This window comes from Tiliqua scincoides, chromosome 8 (genome assembly GCF_035046505.1).
Source record: "Tiliqua scincoides isolate rTilSci1 chromosome 8, rTilSci1.hap2, whole genome shotgun sequence".
NCBI classification, from domain to species: Eukaryota; Metazoa; Chordata; class Lepidosauria; order Squamata; family Scincidae; genus Tiliqua; species Tiliqua scincoides.
The window spans coordinates 56,091,326-56,108,331 of record NC_089828.1 but is presented as its reverse complement, the minus strand read 5'-3'; the positions used below and the strand labels follow the sequence as shown (position 1 = coordinate 56,108,331).

The 17,006-nt window shown below is 48.3% G+C and overlaps 1 protein-coding gene across 1 annotated transcript in view; it reads right to left on the bottom strand.

Annotated features, from left to right (window-relative positions):
- CASTOR2 (cytosolic arginine sensor for mTORC1 subunit 2) overlaps positions 1 to 17,006 on the bottom strand; it is a 47,534-nt gene that overhangs the window by 9,110 nt on the left and 21,418 nt on the right. The window contains exon 2 of the mRNA XM_066636138.1: positions 14,842 to 14,912. Within this exon, the coding sequence (XP_066492235.1) occupies positions 14,842 to 14,912 (71 nt within the window). The remainder of the gene's footprint in view (positions 1 to 14,841; positions 14,913 to 17,006) is intronic.

Here is a 17,006-nt window from a genome sequence, read left to right as displayed (position 1 = left end):
CCGGGCTTAATTAAGTCTCAAAAGCCAGCCTGCCGGTGCTTGGCTTGCTCGCCAAATCTCAACTCTTGTAACCAACTCAATTACTGGTTTTCAAAAAGGAAGAAGCAGAATCTCTCAGAGCTGTGATTCAATGGCAACTGGACGTGGTGCTCCTGGACGTGGTGCCCTGATCGACAGACAGACAGATGGAAAAGTCTCACCAGAGCTTGGCGAGAAGAAAACGTAGGCCAGGTGAGAGTGGCTCCCGGGAAGGGGCTGAGGGAAAAAGGGGACGGAAGGAATACTTGCGAGTTTCATCCCAAAGAGCCGCTTGGGATGGTTTTCTTGCCCAGGGAGCTGTGAAATCTGCAGTGTACAGAGAGTCCTGGGAACTCCAGTTACACCATTAATGCAGAGTCAATGAGGCAGAAGAAGGTATTAAATAAAAGAGAAATAACTTAGCAGAGCATTGTGTTCAATTCAGTCTCAAACACACACTCATATCCTTGCCAATTTATGGCAAAAAACGGAAAGTGCTCACTGTAGGCTCCTCCCCCAGCGCAGAAGGCCCCACCCTTCTTCGCCATTAGTATGCCTAATATTTAATTGCAGTGGGTCCTTTAAAAGGGATTGGACAAGTTTCTGTAGGAAAAATCCATTACGGGTTACAAGCCATGATGTGCATGTGCAACCTCCTGATTTTAGAAATGGGCTATGTCAGAATGCCAGATGCAAGGGAGGGCACCAGGATGAGGTCTCTTGTTATCTGGTGTGCTCCCTGGGGCATTTGGTGGGCTGCTGTGAGATCCAGGAAGCTGGACTAGATGGGCCTATGGCCTGATCCAGTGGGGCTGTTCTTATGTTCTTAACTACAATTCCCAGGAAGCCTTGCAGGTCTTCTTGTTATCTGGTGTGCTCCCTGGGGCATTTGGTGGGCCGCTGTGAGATACAGGAAGCCGGATTAGATGGGCCTATGGCCTGATCCAGTGGGGCTGTTCTTATGTCCTCCTAATCCACAGGGGTTTGGTTCTGGAACCAGGAGCAGATAACAAAGTCCATGGATGGTCAAGTTCTGATAAGAAAATGACATGAATATGAGGAAATTTGCATACATCCCCTTCAGAAGCATGAAGTCAACAAGCCAAAAGAAGCAAACTTTCAAAAATAACCATGTGTTCCCCAGCTCATCCGATCCCTGACCCACCTCCCCTTCGAATAATTTTCAAGTGTGCAAAAATAGCACTGGATTTTTATTTTTGGTTTTCACACATGGTTAGAGTGCCTGTCTGCCCAGGAGATGAAAAGGGCCCTGTGGGATTGCAAAATCCCATTTCTCACTTCTTCCCACATCCCTGTATTGGGGAAACAGACCCAGTTCTAAGCTTCTGCGATAGGATACACTAAAGTCTCTACAGAAGAGTGGAGAAGACGCCAGAGGGCATTTTTACAATTAAAATCTGGACTCTTTTGAAAAGTCACAATCTTCCTTTCCTTCTTGCACTCCCCCCCTCCACTGCCACAGGACAGTGGTTTTCTAATAATCACTTTTTATGCATTTCCATACAGAGCCTTCAACATTTTTTAAAATTGTCCTAAAGTAGGTTATTAGTAGTTCAAGATATATCTCAGTTATTAGTAGTTCAAGATATATTAGTAGTAGTTTATTAGTAGGTTATTAGTAGTTTATTAGTAGGTTATCCTGCACATGCCCGATCTTGTCTGATCTCAGAAGCTAAGCAGGGTCAGGTCTGGTTAGTACTTGGATGGGAGACCGCCTGGGAATACCGGGTGCTGTAGGCTTATACCATGATCTGGGAAGCTAAGCAGGGTCAGGCCTGGTTAGTACTTGGATGGGAGACCGCTTGGGAATACCGGGTGCTGTAGGCTTATACCATGATCTCGGAAGCTAAGCAGGGTCAGGCCTGGTTAGTACTTGGATGGGAGACAGCCTGGGAATACCGGGTGCTGTAGGCTTATACCATGATCTGGGAAGCTAAGCAGGGTCAGGCCTGGTTAGTACCTGGATGGGAGACAGCCTGGGAATACCGGGTGCTGTAGGCTTATACCATGATCTGGGAAGCTAAGCAGGGTCAGGCCTGGTTAGTACTTGGATGGGAGACAGCCTGGGAATACCGGGTGCTGTAGGCTTATACCATGATCTGGGAAGCTAAGCAGGGTCAGGCCTGGTTAGTACTTGGATGGGAGACCGCTTGGGAATATCGGGTGCTGTAGGCTTATACCATGATCTCGGAAGCTAAGCAGGGTCAGGCCTGGTTGGTACTTGGATGGGAGACCGTCTGGGAATACCGGGTGCTGCAGGCTGATATCATGATCTCTGAAGCTAAGCAGGGTCAGGCCTGGTTGGTACTTGGATGGGAGACCGCCTGGGAATACCAGGTGCTGTAGGCTGATACAATGATCTCTGAAGCTAAGCAGGGTCAGGCCTGGTTAGTACTTGGATGGGAGACCGCCTGGGAATCCCGGGTGCTGTAGGCTTATACCAGAGTCTTTCGAGACTGAAGGTTGCCAACCAGTAGGTTATTAGTAGTTCAAGATATATCATGTGAAATGGCAGGCTGGGCACTGCACAGCCTCTTGGCATTCATGGGCAGGCCTTGCCAGGTATACACATTAAAGATAAGGTATGCCCACTCTCCACTCTGAGATCTAACTTCTAGCGCAGCGACTTTCAACCTTCTTCAACCTAGTTGACCCCTGAAGTTGTCTCTGGGTTGGTGGGAGCAGAGCAAGACCCCTGACTCCTGTGGGCGCTATTTCAGAGTCCTACACACCTCTTTGCTCCTCTTGATGAAACACAACAATATGGTGGGCCCTCCTTATCACTAACTGTGGATGCTGAGCCCATGTTGGCTGAAGGGCCTTAGAACACCAGCAACCTCAGGTCTCATTCGGTGGTGTTCTGAAGCTCTCCAGCCATGGATTTCATTACCCACAGAAATCAGTATCTACAGAGGGTCCTGGAATGGATTCCCCATGGATACCAAGGGCCCACTGCATTATTCCAAGAATCCACATATGATGTAGAATACAGTTTTTCTTAGAGTGAAACACCACCCAGAGGATTGATCTTGTCCTGAGCTTGCCTTTTGTGAGAGTGAAATGGGAGCAGTCTCAACAATACCTAGCTGTTTGTATTGTGTTGCCATGGGGGAGATTCTGGTGCCGATCTTTAACAGCCACCTTCCCCCCCCCCCCGGGGCGCAAGCTCTTCCCACAGCAAATCATGACACACCCAAGTGTGTCCTTGTCACTTAATGGGAAGCGAGAGCCACACCGTCGCAACAAAAGTGGCAGCTGATTTTCAGTTTATGACCTCTTGCTGATGTGCAAGAGTCTTGTGTGAGTCAGTCAACGGAACAGAGAAATGGTTTCCCAGCAAAAGTTGCCACCAAATTTCAGAACTGGGTCATGATTTGGCTTCTTTGTGTTCTCTCTCCCACTTTGCCCCCTGCCCAAATTTTAAACTCTCAACAACTCTGGAAGGGAGATGAAGCTGAGAGGTGATGGCTGGTTCAGGGTCACCCAATGAACTTCCTGGCTGAAGGGGGATTCCAACCTACATCTCCTTACCTTGTCGGACACTCAAACCACTGCACCACACAGGCTCTGACCTGTTGAGAAATGGGACAAGCCCAGAGCTGCATGGATGCCTAAAAGTCTGAGGAAGTTTCCTAAAGGTTTGTTTGGTCGTTCTGTTGAAAAGCCTGTTTTGGGTTTTGGGGCAAGTTTTTGCTAATTTTTCTTAACGTGAATTTCCAACTGTCTTCATGTTTCCAGTTCCTCTCTCCCTTGTTCTACACCAGGGGTGCCCAAACCCTGGCCCTGGGGCCAGTTGCGGCCCTCGAGGCCTCTCAATGAGGCCCTCAGGGAGCCCCCAGTCTCCAATGAGCCTCTGGCCCTCCAGAGATTTGTTGGAGCCTGCACTGGCCTGACGCAACTGCTCTCAGCATGAGGGCGACTGTTTGACCTCTTGCGTGAGCTGTGGGATGAGGGCTTCCTCCACTGCTTGCTGTTTCAAGTCTGTGATGCAGTAGCAGCAGCAGCAAAGGAAAGGCCAGCCTTGCTTTGTGCAAGGCCTTTTATAGGCCTTGAGCTATTGCAAGACCTTCATTCAGTCATATATGTTCATCTTTAATATATTCATTCATGTAAATTTATTCAAATTTTAAATGTAAATTAATTCTTTTTTCTCCCCGGCCCCCGACACAGTGTCAGAGAGCTGATGTGGCCCTCCTGCCAAAAACTTTGGACACCCCTGTTCTACACAATCCAAGTCAGAAATACAAGGGACTTACAGTGGACCCTTGATATCCACGGGGGATCCGTTCCCAAACCTCTTGTGGATAGCAAATTCTGTGGATAATCAAATCAGTGATTTCCTTCTCATGGCACACTAAACTCTATGCTTTTTACTAAAAGCTTGCAAAGCCCAAGGATAAAGGACCACCCTATTAGTGTTCTGGAAAACATACATGTTTGGTGCCAAATTCCAATTTTTCTCCTTGAAGATCGAAGACTGGAAGAGAAAACAGCAGTGGCTTTTGCCTGCCATCATCAGGGACTTGAAACTCCAGCCAGGGAGGGGGAGGGCTTTTTATGCCCTTCCCTTCACCTTAATGGGCAGAAAAACAGCGGCAGATGTGGAAGCTCAATCAACATTCTCCGCTGCTATAACTCTCGATGTTCTGCATCTTGATAAGTGGTTCCTGGAGACAACATCTGGAAACCAGGCAGACACCCTTTTCTTAATGGACGCCTGGGGTTTCCCTAAGCGGAAAGAGGTCAGTAAGAAATGGGAATTAAACAGTCGCACAAGCTCCCCAAAGAGAGAGGCTGCTATAATATTCTCATTCCTTTCCTACTCTTCCCACACTGGACAGTGAATTGAGACAGAGCAGCTTGGCCTCCTGATGGGGAGAAATACGGTTTGGGCAGGATTGCAGCTCAATAATGGGAATGTGATGGGAATTTTTTATTTTTTTTAAATTAGAGCTGAAATTAATTTTGGTGGGTGAAACTATAAATGTTTGTGGTGGCCGTTCTGGCCAGCCAATCAGGAATCAGGCTGCTAACGGGATGATGTCACAACCAGATGATGCCATAACCAGATTGGGCTCAGTGATGGCCTCATGATGTCAAATCAGAGTGAGCGGTCCTTTTTTTTGCCCCAGGAAACCAGGGGTGGAACCGAGCCTTCCTGGAAAGCCAAATTCCACCCTGATCCTCAGCTGGTGCCCTTTCACAATTCCCAGATGTCCTGCCCCTCAGTGTGGAGTTTGGGAACTGCTTCCCACCACCTCCAAGCAAATCGCCTGGCGGGAGGGTCCATGGAAAGGGAGGTGGTGGGGAGGAGCGTGGAGGCACTGGGGAGCTGATGCCCACTCTTGACAGTCAAGAACAACTCTTGCCTGTCCTCTGCTTGGCTCTATTTAACATTCCTGACCAGCTACCATCGATGATGCGGCTCCTGAATGCAAGCCTAGGAGGACAGAATCCCCGAGGTCACAGGAGCAGCAGAACGTCACCCCATTGGTTCAGCAAGCCCTCGTGTGTCTATAATTAGGCTATGGCAGCTCTTTTGCCTTTGGCATGCATGGCTTCCTGGTATCAAGAATGTGTTTACATCAAAATCTTAAGCCCACAGAAGCCGAAAGCCCAGCTGGATGTGAGCCAAGTGCAAAGTTCTCTCCAAATGCGGTTGGCTCTTCACATTCTGAAGTCCTGCTAATCTGATAAGGTACCCGGGGAATTATGTGGGTAAACAAGGGCTGCGGAGGCAGAGAGAGGAGGCACAGAACAGTGCGGACTCTCCAGGAGAGGGAGGAAGCTAAGAGAGCTTCCATTGTTCATGCCCGATCTCGTCTGGTCTTGTCTGCTAAGCAGGGTCAGGCCTGGTTAGTACTTGGATGGGAGACCGCCTGGGAATACCAGGTGCTGTAGGCTGATACCATGATCTCGGAAGCTAAGCAGGGTCAGGCCTGGTTAGTATTTGGATGGGAGACCGCCTGGAAATACAGGGTGCTGTAGGCTTATGCCATAGTCTTTCGAGACTGAAGGTTGCCAACCATTTGCATTGTTCCCAGCTCCAGCAGCATCTGGTCTTGGCTGCTAACACCATCACAGGAAGTTGGCTATTGCCTGCTCTTGGTGGGTACCTTTGTAGCCACCCTCACCTTGCTACAAAAGGGCATCAGGTGCGAGGAAGCTGAGCTGCAAATTGGATGTGGGACAAGAGACAAACACCAAGAAAAGCTATCACTGCTCAGAGCAAAATGCCAGCCTGAAGAGGAAGGGCATCTAGCCTGAACGGGAGAGCCAATGGCCAACCTGGATTAGTAGCGTCATCCAGAATGTGGAAATTATTTGCTTTATATGGGAATGCTTAGAACAAATGAAGCTGCCTGAATTCAGATCATTGGTCCATCTAGCTCAGGACCACCTACAACAGAGATGTTCAATGGTCTTCTCTGTGGTTTTGCCTCTTGTGATGTCACTTCTGGAAGATTTCTGGTGTTCTGCAATTCTATTTCTAGGGCAACTGTCTGTAGTAATGAATTGTCTGTCCCTCTTCCTCCTCTGGGCCTGGGACAATTAGTTACTACAGACAGTTGCCCTAGAAACATAGCAGCAGGACCCGGATGTGTGTTTCCAGCAATTTTCAGCTGTGGCACATCTGCGAACCTTTCAAGACACACTGGTTGAAAACCTCTGGTCTACAATGACTGGCAGTGGTTCCTCAAGGTTGCAGGCAGTGGGATTTCAATGTCCACCTAGTGATGCCCTGAAGCAGGGTGTGCTTCCAAATCCTGGCCCCAGGGCCAGATCCGGGGTTTAGTGTAACCCTTCCACCCCGTAAGCAGAGCTTACTGTTCTGCCGCATTGCCGCATGACTTCTAGTTAGATCGGGGGACAGGGATGCTCTGGGCAGTCATGTCTGCCCAGATGTCCTGTTGTGCAGCCTTCTGGGATGCCAGGCAACAAATGCGACTGCCCAGAGCATCCCTGTCCCCCGATCTAACTAGAAGTCATGCGGCGATACAGCAGAATGGTAAGCTCCGTTCCAAACAGGGACCAGTTTTCTGTGCAGTGGTCAAGAGTTTGGTGACCACTGCCCTGAAGGGAAATGGTTGGCTAGCTAGGGGTGGAGCTGGGTGACATGGGATGGGCCTTGGCAGAAGCCAGAGGGCAGCTCCTGGCCTGTCACTGTGTCTCAAGTCAAGGGGAGGGGCCTGGTATGACGAGGTGGGGCCTAATGCTGCTGAATAAAAGAGGATAGTTTCCCAGACCTAGCAGTTTGGTAGTGGAGCCTGATAGACATGGAGGCGGAGCTAAGAGCAAAAGCTCTCATTAAGCCAATCAGAGAACAGCCCTATTGATCCTGACTCCTCCCTCTGAGGGATTCCCTCACCTGGGAATACCCTCCTGAAACAGGTCAAGCTCTGTGACCTGAGGCAACCCAGGACGTAGCAATCTGATAACATGCAAGGGTTATTTTGCTTATTGCTCTGCAAAGCAGTACGTTGCTTATTAAGCTAGTTGCTTTGTAGTAAGTTAATAACTTGCATGTTAACCGACAGAGGGAGGGGGCGAGAGAGAGATAATACTTTTCTCCTGGAAGAAGAAAGATCATCAATTATGCTTGGCTGCCTGGAAAGTTATACTGGAGTATATTTTTAGTTGCCACTTGATTATGTAACCTCCATTATATAAGAAACCCTGGAGTTCTGGGCATTTGTTTGGTTCACTTAAAGCATCGCAGTGTTACGTCCAAACAGAATCCCTCTACGGACAGCTTTAAAAAAACCATAAATCTCATGATCTCCATCTGGCACACTGGATCGGAAGTCCCAGAAAGTGACAGACCTTTACAAGGTGACCAGTGATCTAGCTAGCCATAGATCTCATTCCAAATCGACACCACTTTCCTCTCTCCCTGTTTTAGCCCCCTAAAAGAATTAACTGGGCCCAAAACTCACATTCCAGCAGCACTTAATCTCTTTAAAAAGACGAGTTGAGCTCTTTCACTCTCTCCCCCCCCAGGTACATTGCGCTAAAGACCTTCTCCCTCTTATGACCAGATAAAGCTGCCTCCTATCATGTCGGCCCACCTGGCTCAGTGTGGTCCACGTCAGTGGTTTTCAACCGGTGTGCCGTTGCACATTAGTGCGCTACAAATGGTCCCTGCAGGTGGCAGGTGTGCGGCAGGAGTTTGGAGGGGGATCGTTTATTACTAAGGCCATTGGGGGATTCAAGGCTCTGTACGGGCAACACAGTGTGCCTTGTCAATTGTCAAAAAACAGATGGTGTGTCTCAGTTGGGGACCTGGCCCCTGTGTCCACAAAACAGGACCACAAAATGGCCCCCCTCCCCCGAGAAAAGACCTCTGTTATGGAGCCTTGCACGTGATCCATTGGCCCTTTCTGAGGCCTTTGGAGGGTCGTTAAACAGTACTTCCAGCTTTCAGAAAACTGGAAGTATTGTTTAACAGCCCTCTGGAGGCATCTGAAAGCTTTAGGAGGGCCAGTAGATGCAGTGCAGGGCCTCCCCAGCCCTCCGAAGGGCTCTGGAGGGTGGGGGGGGTGGCAGTGACAGCAAGTCAGGTGTGGTGCCCTGGGGCTTTTGCCCCTCTTGACTCTCCCCAGGACTGCCACTGTTGTGTCTTGGCAGTTTTTGCCCTTTGTTAGCATGCCATGAGATGAAAAAGATGGACAACTGCTAGTCTCCGTGGGCTGACAGCAGCTCTCCATCTCCTGCAGGTGATGTCAGCGATTCAGTCCAGTGGCACAGCTTGGACATCTGACATCCAGGGCCCCAAAATTTAACATCCTCCATACTCCCCACCCAGGTCCGAGAAGGCCTTTTAGAGGTCTTAGAAAGGCGCTTCCGTTTTTGCCGAAAACCGGCCTTTCTAAGGCCTCTGAAAGGCACCCCCTTGACACCCCCTTCAAAGTGTGGTAGCTGCGAAAAAGGAACTCCCCAGTCCCCTTTAGCTATGCCACTGGTTCAGCCCTGGACCTTTGGCATGTAAAAAGATGCTGGCACAAGACTGTTTGGAAGACGGGGCATGGCTCGTTCATTTATTCTGTGCTCGTGTATTCCCAAGTTACGCCACTGAAAAGCTTGCAATCCTTTTGTTGTCCAAAGCTGACCTGCAACCCAAAACCCAGCTTGATTGCTGGCTTGAAGAATAGGATAAGGCAGCCTGGGGCTCTGAAAATCACATGACATTTTTTTTCCCCTTCTTGGCTTTTTTTCTTGGAACCAGCACCTATGTCAGAAATAGAATGGACCTTCCCTCCCCCCCCCCCAATTACGGAAGACACACTTAGTCATGGTGCTGTAATTGGCAGGGATGGGCCGCGAGGCTGATTTAACAAAACAGTCATCAACAACCATGGTGGTGTGATGTGGATTCTCACCAGCATAGCGATAAGGTCGTTTTTTTTTTTTCCTTTTTAAAGGAACGGCTCAAACCAACAACCAGACTCCAGTTTCTAGAGAAAGAGAGAGAAACACCTTGAACTTCCTCTTGCAACGACCCCACCATTTGCACTCGCTGCCCCTTATGCTCCGAAACCCTCCCAAGACCCCTCCCCTCTTATTGCCTTTTTAAAATTCACCTTTCCTATGAAGGCTTCAGTACAACTCTATGAATGCCTACTCAGAAGTAAGCCCCATTGTATTCAATGGGACACATTTCCATGTCAGTATGTACAGGATTGCAGTTGGGCAGCCCAATCCTATGCTTTCTGGAGCCAGCTAGAACAGTAGCACCAAAGTAGCTACCAGTTGGTAGTTGTATCCAAAGTTGTATCCAGCGGGTTAAAGGAAGTTGCCGTGAGTCTCTTCAGGGGGATTTCGTTCCCTTTCCCTGAGAAAAGCTTGGGCCGAGGCAATGGGTCTCCTTGCATCTGCGCTGGCTATTTTGCTGTGCAGACACAAAAGCCTCCATGTCAAGCCTTCTGACCCTTTACAGAGTTCAGGACCCAGCGGAGCGGGGGCTTCCCCGGGCCTCCTAATGCCTTATAAGGCATTAAAAATGTCACGGTTTTATGAAAAATTCACAAGTGACTTTTTTTTTTTTTTACTTTAAGGCACAGTCTGAGCCCAGCAGAGGCCATGGACAGACACGCATGACCTCTGCTGGACTCAGCGGACCCTCTGGAGGCGAGAGGAGCTCTGGACCCTCTGGAGTGCGGGGGTGTGTATGTGGGCAGGGGCCCGCAGACCCGATTTGTGGATAAGTGAATCCACTGACACAGGGGCCTCCTGTATGTAGTAGATCTTGGAACAAATCACATGTGGATGGGGGGGGGGAAGGATTACTGTCTACCCAAGGAAGTGAGAAGGCATAAGGACAAAGAGCCATCCAGCCCAGTGTCCTCAGAATGGCCATCCAGAGGCTTTCAAGAAGGTCACAGGCAGGGCTTGAATGCAGGGGTTGTGCTTCTTCAAGCGGTCACAACATCTTATGGCAACGGGTTTCACAAGTTGATGATACATTTGGGCACAGAAGCTCTTTTGCCTCTCCTGAATCTGCTGCCCATCAGTTCACTGCCCGAATCCCACTGTTTCAAAAGGGAGAAAAACATCTCTCAATCCCCCTTTCCCCCATAATTTTCTAGGCCTTAATCACAGCCCCTCGGAGTCACACCTCCCTCTGCACACTAAAAAGCCCCCAATGTTGTGCCCTTTCTCATCAGGAAGGTCCTCCAGCCCCCCCCTCCCCCCATCACTTTGGTAAGCCTTTTTCCAGTTCTAAAATATCCACGTTGAGATGGGGAAGCCGGTTGAACACACCGTCTGGCTCTGTTTATGAAACAAGAGAGCACAAGCAGTTGGACGTGGCAAGATTAGCGTCTGTGTCCGCGGCAAACAAGCCTGTACGGCAGACGGAGGCGGCTTGGGCCACCCCGACTCCGGTTATTGCAGGCTGGCTTCTTGGGGGATGGATGTTGCAATTGAAGCAGAAGACAAAGGCAGAAAGGAACAGAACCCAGGCCATATGAAGGCTCTTCACATCAAGGGCACCCAGGAAGATGACCAACCCTTAAAGGGCAGCCTTTGTGGATGCTCTGCACCCAGTATTTTCAGCTCTGTATTTTCAGTGGTGGCTGAGCTAAGCACTGCATGACCAACCTGAAGTTGGCTCATGACCCACCTGGTGGGTCCCGACCCACAGTTTGAGAAACGCTGGTGTAGCATGTAAGTCATTGGTATACGTATACAGAGTGCCAGAGCTTCCTGGCCTGGAGTTCCATAGCTTCCTCACCTGTCCCGCTCCGTCTACTACATGCCAGCGGTCCCTGTTTTTCGGCACCTTCCCCTCCATAAATCACCATTTCTCTTCTGCCCTTTAAAGATGCCTCTTTACCTTTCCATGTGTGATTTTCATCTTTCTGTCTCCTCCCAAGAAGCTCTAGGAGTTAAATTTCTGACCGAGGGTGCATGAGGGGATGCATTGCTGACCCTCTGCTGCAGCCCCTTCCCCCTCAGACACAGATCCCCTTCCTCACATTATTTATGTGCTGGCTGGCAACCTTCAGTCTCGAAAGACTATGGTATAAGCCTTCAGCACCCGATATTCCCAGGCGGTCTCCCATCCGAGTACTAACCAGGCCTGACCCTGCTTAGCTTCCGAGATCATGGTATAAGCCTACAGCACCCGGTATTCCCAGGCGGTCTCCCATCCAAGTACTAACCAGGCCTGACCCTGCTTAGCTTCCGAGATCATGGTATAAGCCTACAGCACCCGGTATTCCCAGGCGGTCTCCCATCCAAGTACTAACCAGGCCTGACCCTGCTTAGCTTCCGAGATCATGGTATAAGCCTACAGCACCCGGTATTCCCAGGTGGTCTCCCATCCAAGTACTAACCAGGCCTGACCCTGCTTAGCTTCCGAGATCATGGTATAAGCCTACAGCACCCGGTATTCCCAGGCGGTCTCCCATCCAAGTACTAACCAGGCCTGACCCTGCTTAGCTTCCGAGATCATGGTATAAGCCTACAGCACCCGGTATTCCCAGGCGGTCTCCCATCCAAGTACTAACCAGGCCTGACCCTGCTTAGCTTCCGAGATCATGGTATAAGCCTACAGCACCCGATATTCCCAGGCGGTCTCCCATCCAAGTACTAACCAGGCCTGACCCTGCTTAGCTTCCGAGATCATGGTATAAGCCTACAGCACCCGATATTCCCAGGCGGTCTCCCATCCAAGTACTAACCAGGCCTGACCCTGCTTAGCTTCTGAGATCAGATCGGGCATGTGCAGGGTAGTGACTGAGAATATACCACTTTTCAACGAACAAGTATTCAAAACAGCTGACATAATTAAAACGCCTATGCTGTGCTGACAGTGATAGGCTCTCCATGGTTTCAGATGGGTCTTTTCCACCCTGACTTGGAGATATAAAGGACTGAACCTGGGACCTTTTGCATGCAAGGCGGGGGCTCTACTACTGTGCCATAGATGCTCTCAATGAACTCTCTTGTTCCAAGTCTGACCACTGGTCCGTATAGCTCAGTACAGACATCCCCCCTGTATCCATGGGGGACCCTTCAGCCCCCCCCCCTGACTCTAGTGGCCAAAATTATGAAAACCTTGGTATGTATGAATAATACCATCATTATATATCATTGGAAAGATGATTTAAGGCAGAATGCAATGAAACAAGCCACATTGGAATATCTGTATTCTATCCAAAGTTATGCCAATTAAACAGAAAATCAAACTGGGGCCACTTCTGGTTGTATTCACTTCCGGGGCACCATTTTGAGCTTGGCTACACAGTCATTAGCTACACCACTACAAAGACCCCAGGTCTCAATCTCACCCTGCACTCTTGCAAACCCGACAGATCCCCCCCTCCTCGATGAGGTAGCCAACTGATCGCCACCTCCTCTCCCCCTCCCAAACTTCTGCTAATACAGTTCATTATCTTATGAAACAAATTGCTCCAAGTGAACTGTGACATTAGCCTGTGTGCGATTCTCCCGTTGCCAAGGCTATTACAGTTTAAGATGCAATTAGAAGCAGGGATAGAAAATAGCTTTTGCAGAATATTTCTCAGGCCATTAGTTTAAAGAATTTTCCACACAATTTATCCCTGACATTTGTAAGTACAAGGAGCTCCAGAAAGAGGAGAGAGAGAGAGAGAGAGAGAGAGAGAGAGAGAGAGAGAGAGAGAGAGAGAGAGAGAGAGAGGAGACACCTTCTCTGTTTTGCTAAAGTGCAGTCCACTTCAAGTCCAGAATGCTTTCTGTGGCCATTGGTTTCATACGCTCCATTGGCTGACACTCTTATTCCAACACCTGACCGTGCCCGAGAAGATAAAGGCACCGGATTAGCAGAAGACTTTATCTTCTGTGATTATGGCTGCACAGAATTGCCAAGTTCTCAGTCCTCATGAGTGGGAGGGGCTGGTGTTTAATAGTTGTGTTCTGCCGGCTGGCTCGCGCCGGGATGTTAACCTGACGCTGCCCAAGCGCCGTCTTCATGACTGGCTCTGGAGGCAACAAACCAGGTTTTGTTTGCTGCCGGCACAAGCATGCAAGGAAGAGAAGACATAAAAACAACAACCAGGAAGCTTCACAAATTGCAATTTCAAGCTTGATGTAAATAAGAGAAAATGGGGGTTTGAACCAACCACGGTTCTCTGAGTTTGGGCAAAATAGGAAACTGCGGTTTATATCAAACTGCAAAAGGAAGCTTTCTGTCTCCCCCGGCAAGAAGAAGGAAGAAGTTTGTAAGATTTAGACCTGGAAGATTTAGGTTCAAATCCCTACTCAGCCACGATGCTTCCTGGGTGACCTTGGGCCAGTCACTTTCTCTCAGCCTCACCTACCTCACAGGGCTGTTGTGAGGACGAAAGGAGGGAGCAACTGTGTACACTACCCTGAGCTCTTTGCAGGAAGGGCGGAATAAAAATGTGAAACAAACAAACAAACAAACCATGGTAGACTTTCAACTGCTGGTTAAGCCGAGGACCACGTGAGCCAAAAACCCTTTTAACAGATATGTTTTACAAGCTATGGGATGTACCTATAGAAAACTCTTCATGGGAATGCAAGGGTACAAGGCTCACCATCATAACAGATGCTTTGTTTTCTTGCCTGAAGTTTGATTTTGCTTTGCTGTAGTTTGATGGTCAGATCAGTTCCTGATCTTTTCTTTCTGAATTCAACCCGCCCCCCCCAAATGCTGTTGTTTTGTTTTTCACGTATTAAACAACTGCATCATAATTTTGGCCCATGTACCTTTAGTTTGATTCTGTTTCATGAGTGGCCTTGGACACCTGATGTTCCTGGATTTTTTAAGATGCAAAACCAGAATTCAAAAACATTCAAATAAATAAAATCATAGTTTGTTGTCACATCTGTACCCAACCTGTATGGCAGTTGTGTTTTTACTAATTACTTAGTAGGTTTTAGGTGATGGTAGCACTGGTACAGTGAAATGCTTCATGTGTCTTTCACATATCTCATTGCAATTCTTACAGCAAGGCTCTAAGGCACAAACCAACATGCCCATTTTACAGCTAGGGAAGGTTGAAGCCAAGACTGAGTGGCTTGCCTAAGGGCCTCCTTGTAAGATCATGGCGGAGGTAAACTCTGAACAGAGGAAGTCCCGATTTGCATCTCAGCATCTTAGCCACTATGCTACCCGGGCTTTCAATGGTTGTGAGCTGCCCAGCGCTCACAGCGCAGAGATAGGATATGGGCGTGTTAATTAATAGAACATATTAAACCTTCTAATATTAAATAATCAAATCATTTAAAAGTTTAAAGTGAACTAAAATAATAAAATGATAGGCAAAGTGAGCAGCAAATTCTGGAACTCACCAAGAAAACCTTCTTCATCCACGATGATCGTGTAGTCCTCGGGTGTTTCTGTCAGGCTGAAAAATTTGCATCTGTGAGAAAGAAAGAAAGAAAGAAAGAAAGAAAGAAAGAAAGAAAGAAAGAAAGAAAGAAAGAAAGAATTCTCTTAGTTCTGGTGTAACAGTGCAAGCCCAGTATGTTCCTTCAGAAAAGTGGTTCTCAAACTTTTAAGCACCAGGACTCACTTTTTGGATTGACAATCAGTCAGGACCACTGGTGATGTCATTAACCTAGAAGTGATGTCATGGTTGGAAGTGACATCATCAATTTAGGCTTCAAACATAAGCCCCAATCAGCCAAAGGTCCCATTACACAGCATGCTCGTGCTGTTATTTTGCATAGCTCGAAATTCAAACGTTCCAGCTCAGATGCAGAACTCAGACTTGGACCCTTCTCTGTGTTCTTTGCCTCTTGTGATGTCACTTTCAGCTTACAGGAGATTCCAAATTAGGTTAGTGGGACTTACTTCTGAGTTACGTTGCATAGGGCTGAGCTATAAGGTGATCTTCAAGGCATGAGCGAACCTCCTGAAAGACGTTGTCACTTGCTGGAACCCAAAGACTGTATTTGAGCACTGACTAGATCTGAACCAAGGAGGAAGAGTGCCTGAAATTCCTGCCCCCCCATCTTTTGCACCTGCCACTTCTGCTTCCACCACCACCTCCTGCACAGCCAATTCTGAAGAGAAGCCCAGGGGGACAAGGAGGTGACACTCCTTTTCTGGCATGGTGGAAGAGGAAGGAAATGGAGGCCAGAGTCAACGAGGGAAGGAAGACGCAACAGTTTCAGGAACATGTCCTTCAGGTTAGTTGCAGTGGGGGACAGAACGGGACTAAGAGGCTGCACCAAGGGCCTACTGAAAGCCTGATGCAAAGGCCAGGATTTCAGGACATGGGCAAATGGGGTGCATGACCAAGTCTCCTGGAAGTCACCTCTGAAGGCAAAGTGGTGATGACAACTCCCATTTGTCATTTCAGCATGGTTTCCAATGCTGGGCTGCAGGCCAATCACAGCCAACAATCTGCAACTAGGACCTTTCTTCCAAACCATGGTTAAGTTTCATTAACCATTATTGAGACAGGGTCAACGGCACACACCAGGGCCTAATTTTACCGAGTGGGGGAAAAAAGTCTGTATTTGTTGCATTGTACAATGCTTTTTATTTATTTTTTTAAAAAGGAACAAACAGGTATACTGCTTTAATTCCTCTTCTCCAAAAAAAAAACCTGCAAAATCACACACCCCACAAAAACACACATTTGCTTCTTCCCGGTCAACTCTTAGAATTTGTTCCTCCCGGCTAGCTCTGTTTTCACATAGCTTTTTGAAAAAACAACGACAACACCACCCAAAAATATTCTTTGCAACTTTAAAGTGCTGTTAACAGCAGGGAGGTGGCTTTCTGTACAGTCACTTTTTCCAACTCCACCGAGGGTTGTCTTGAGAAATATTTACTTTGAAGTGACATTTTCTGTCTTGATCGGATGAGAGAGGGAAAAAAACAGCTGTGGTTGTGAATCAATGAGTCAGGACATTGCTCCATCTCAGTATTGGCCACATCAACTGGGAACGGCAGAAGATGCTGCCAATTACTAAATTTATTTATTTATTTATTTATTTATTTTTCACATTTTTGTACCGCCCTTCCCCCACAGAGCTCAGGGCGGTTTACACAGCTGCTCCTCCCCCTCTTTCTTGTCCTCACAACAACCCTGTGAGGTAGGTGAGGCTGAGAGAAAGTGACTGGCCCAAGGTCACCCAGGAAGCTTTGTGGCTGAGGGGGGATTTGAACCTGGATCATCCAGCTCTAAGTCCACCTCCCAAAACACTACACCACCCTGGCTCTCAATGTGGGACATCTGCATGCATAGTAAAGGCACCCCTGCCCGGTATCTGCTTATCCCACGTACTCCACTGTGGCCATTACCTTTACAGTTGCACAAAGGATCGTGTACCTTGCTTTAACCAGATGCTATAAGTAGGAAGCTTATAGCAAGACAAGCAGGCAGGCAGCCTGCAGCCAGAGGGGACGACTCAGCGAACGTTAACAGGAAGCACACTTGCTGAGTCATCCTCTCCAGCTGCCTGCCTGCCTGCTTGTCTTGCTATAAGCTTCCTGCTTATAA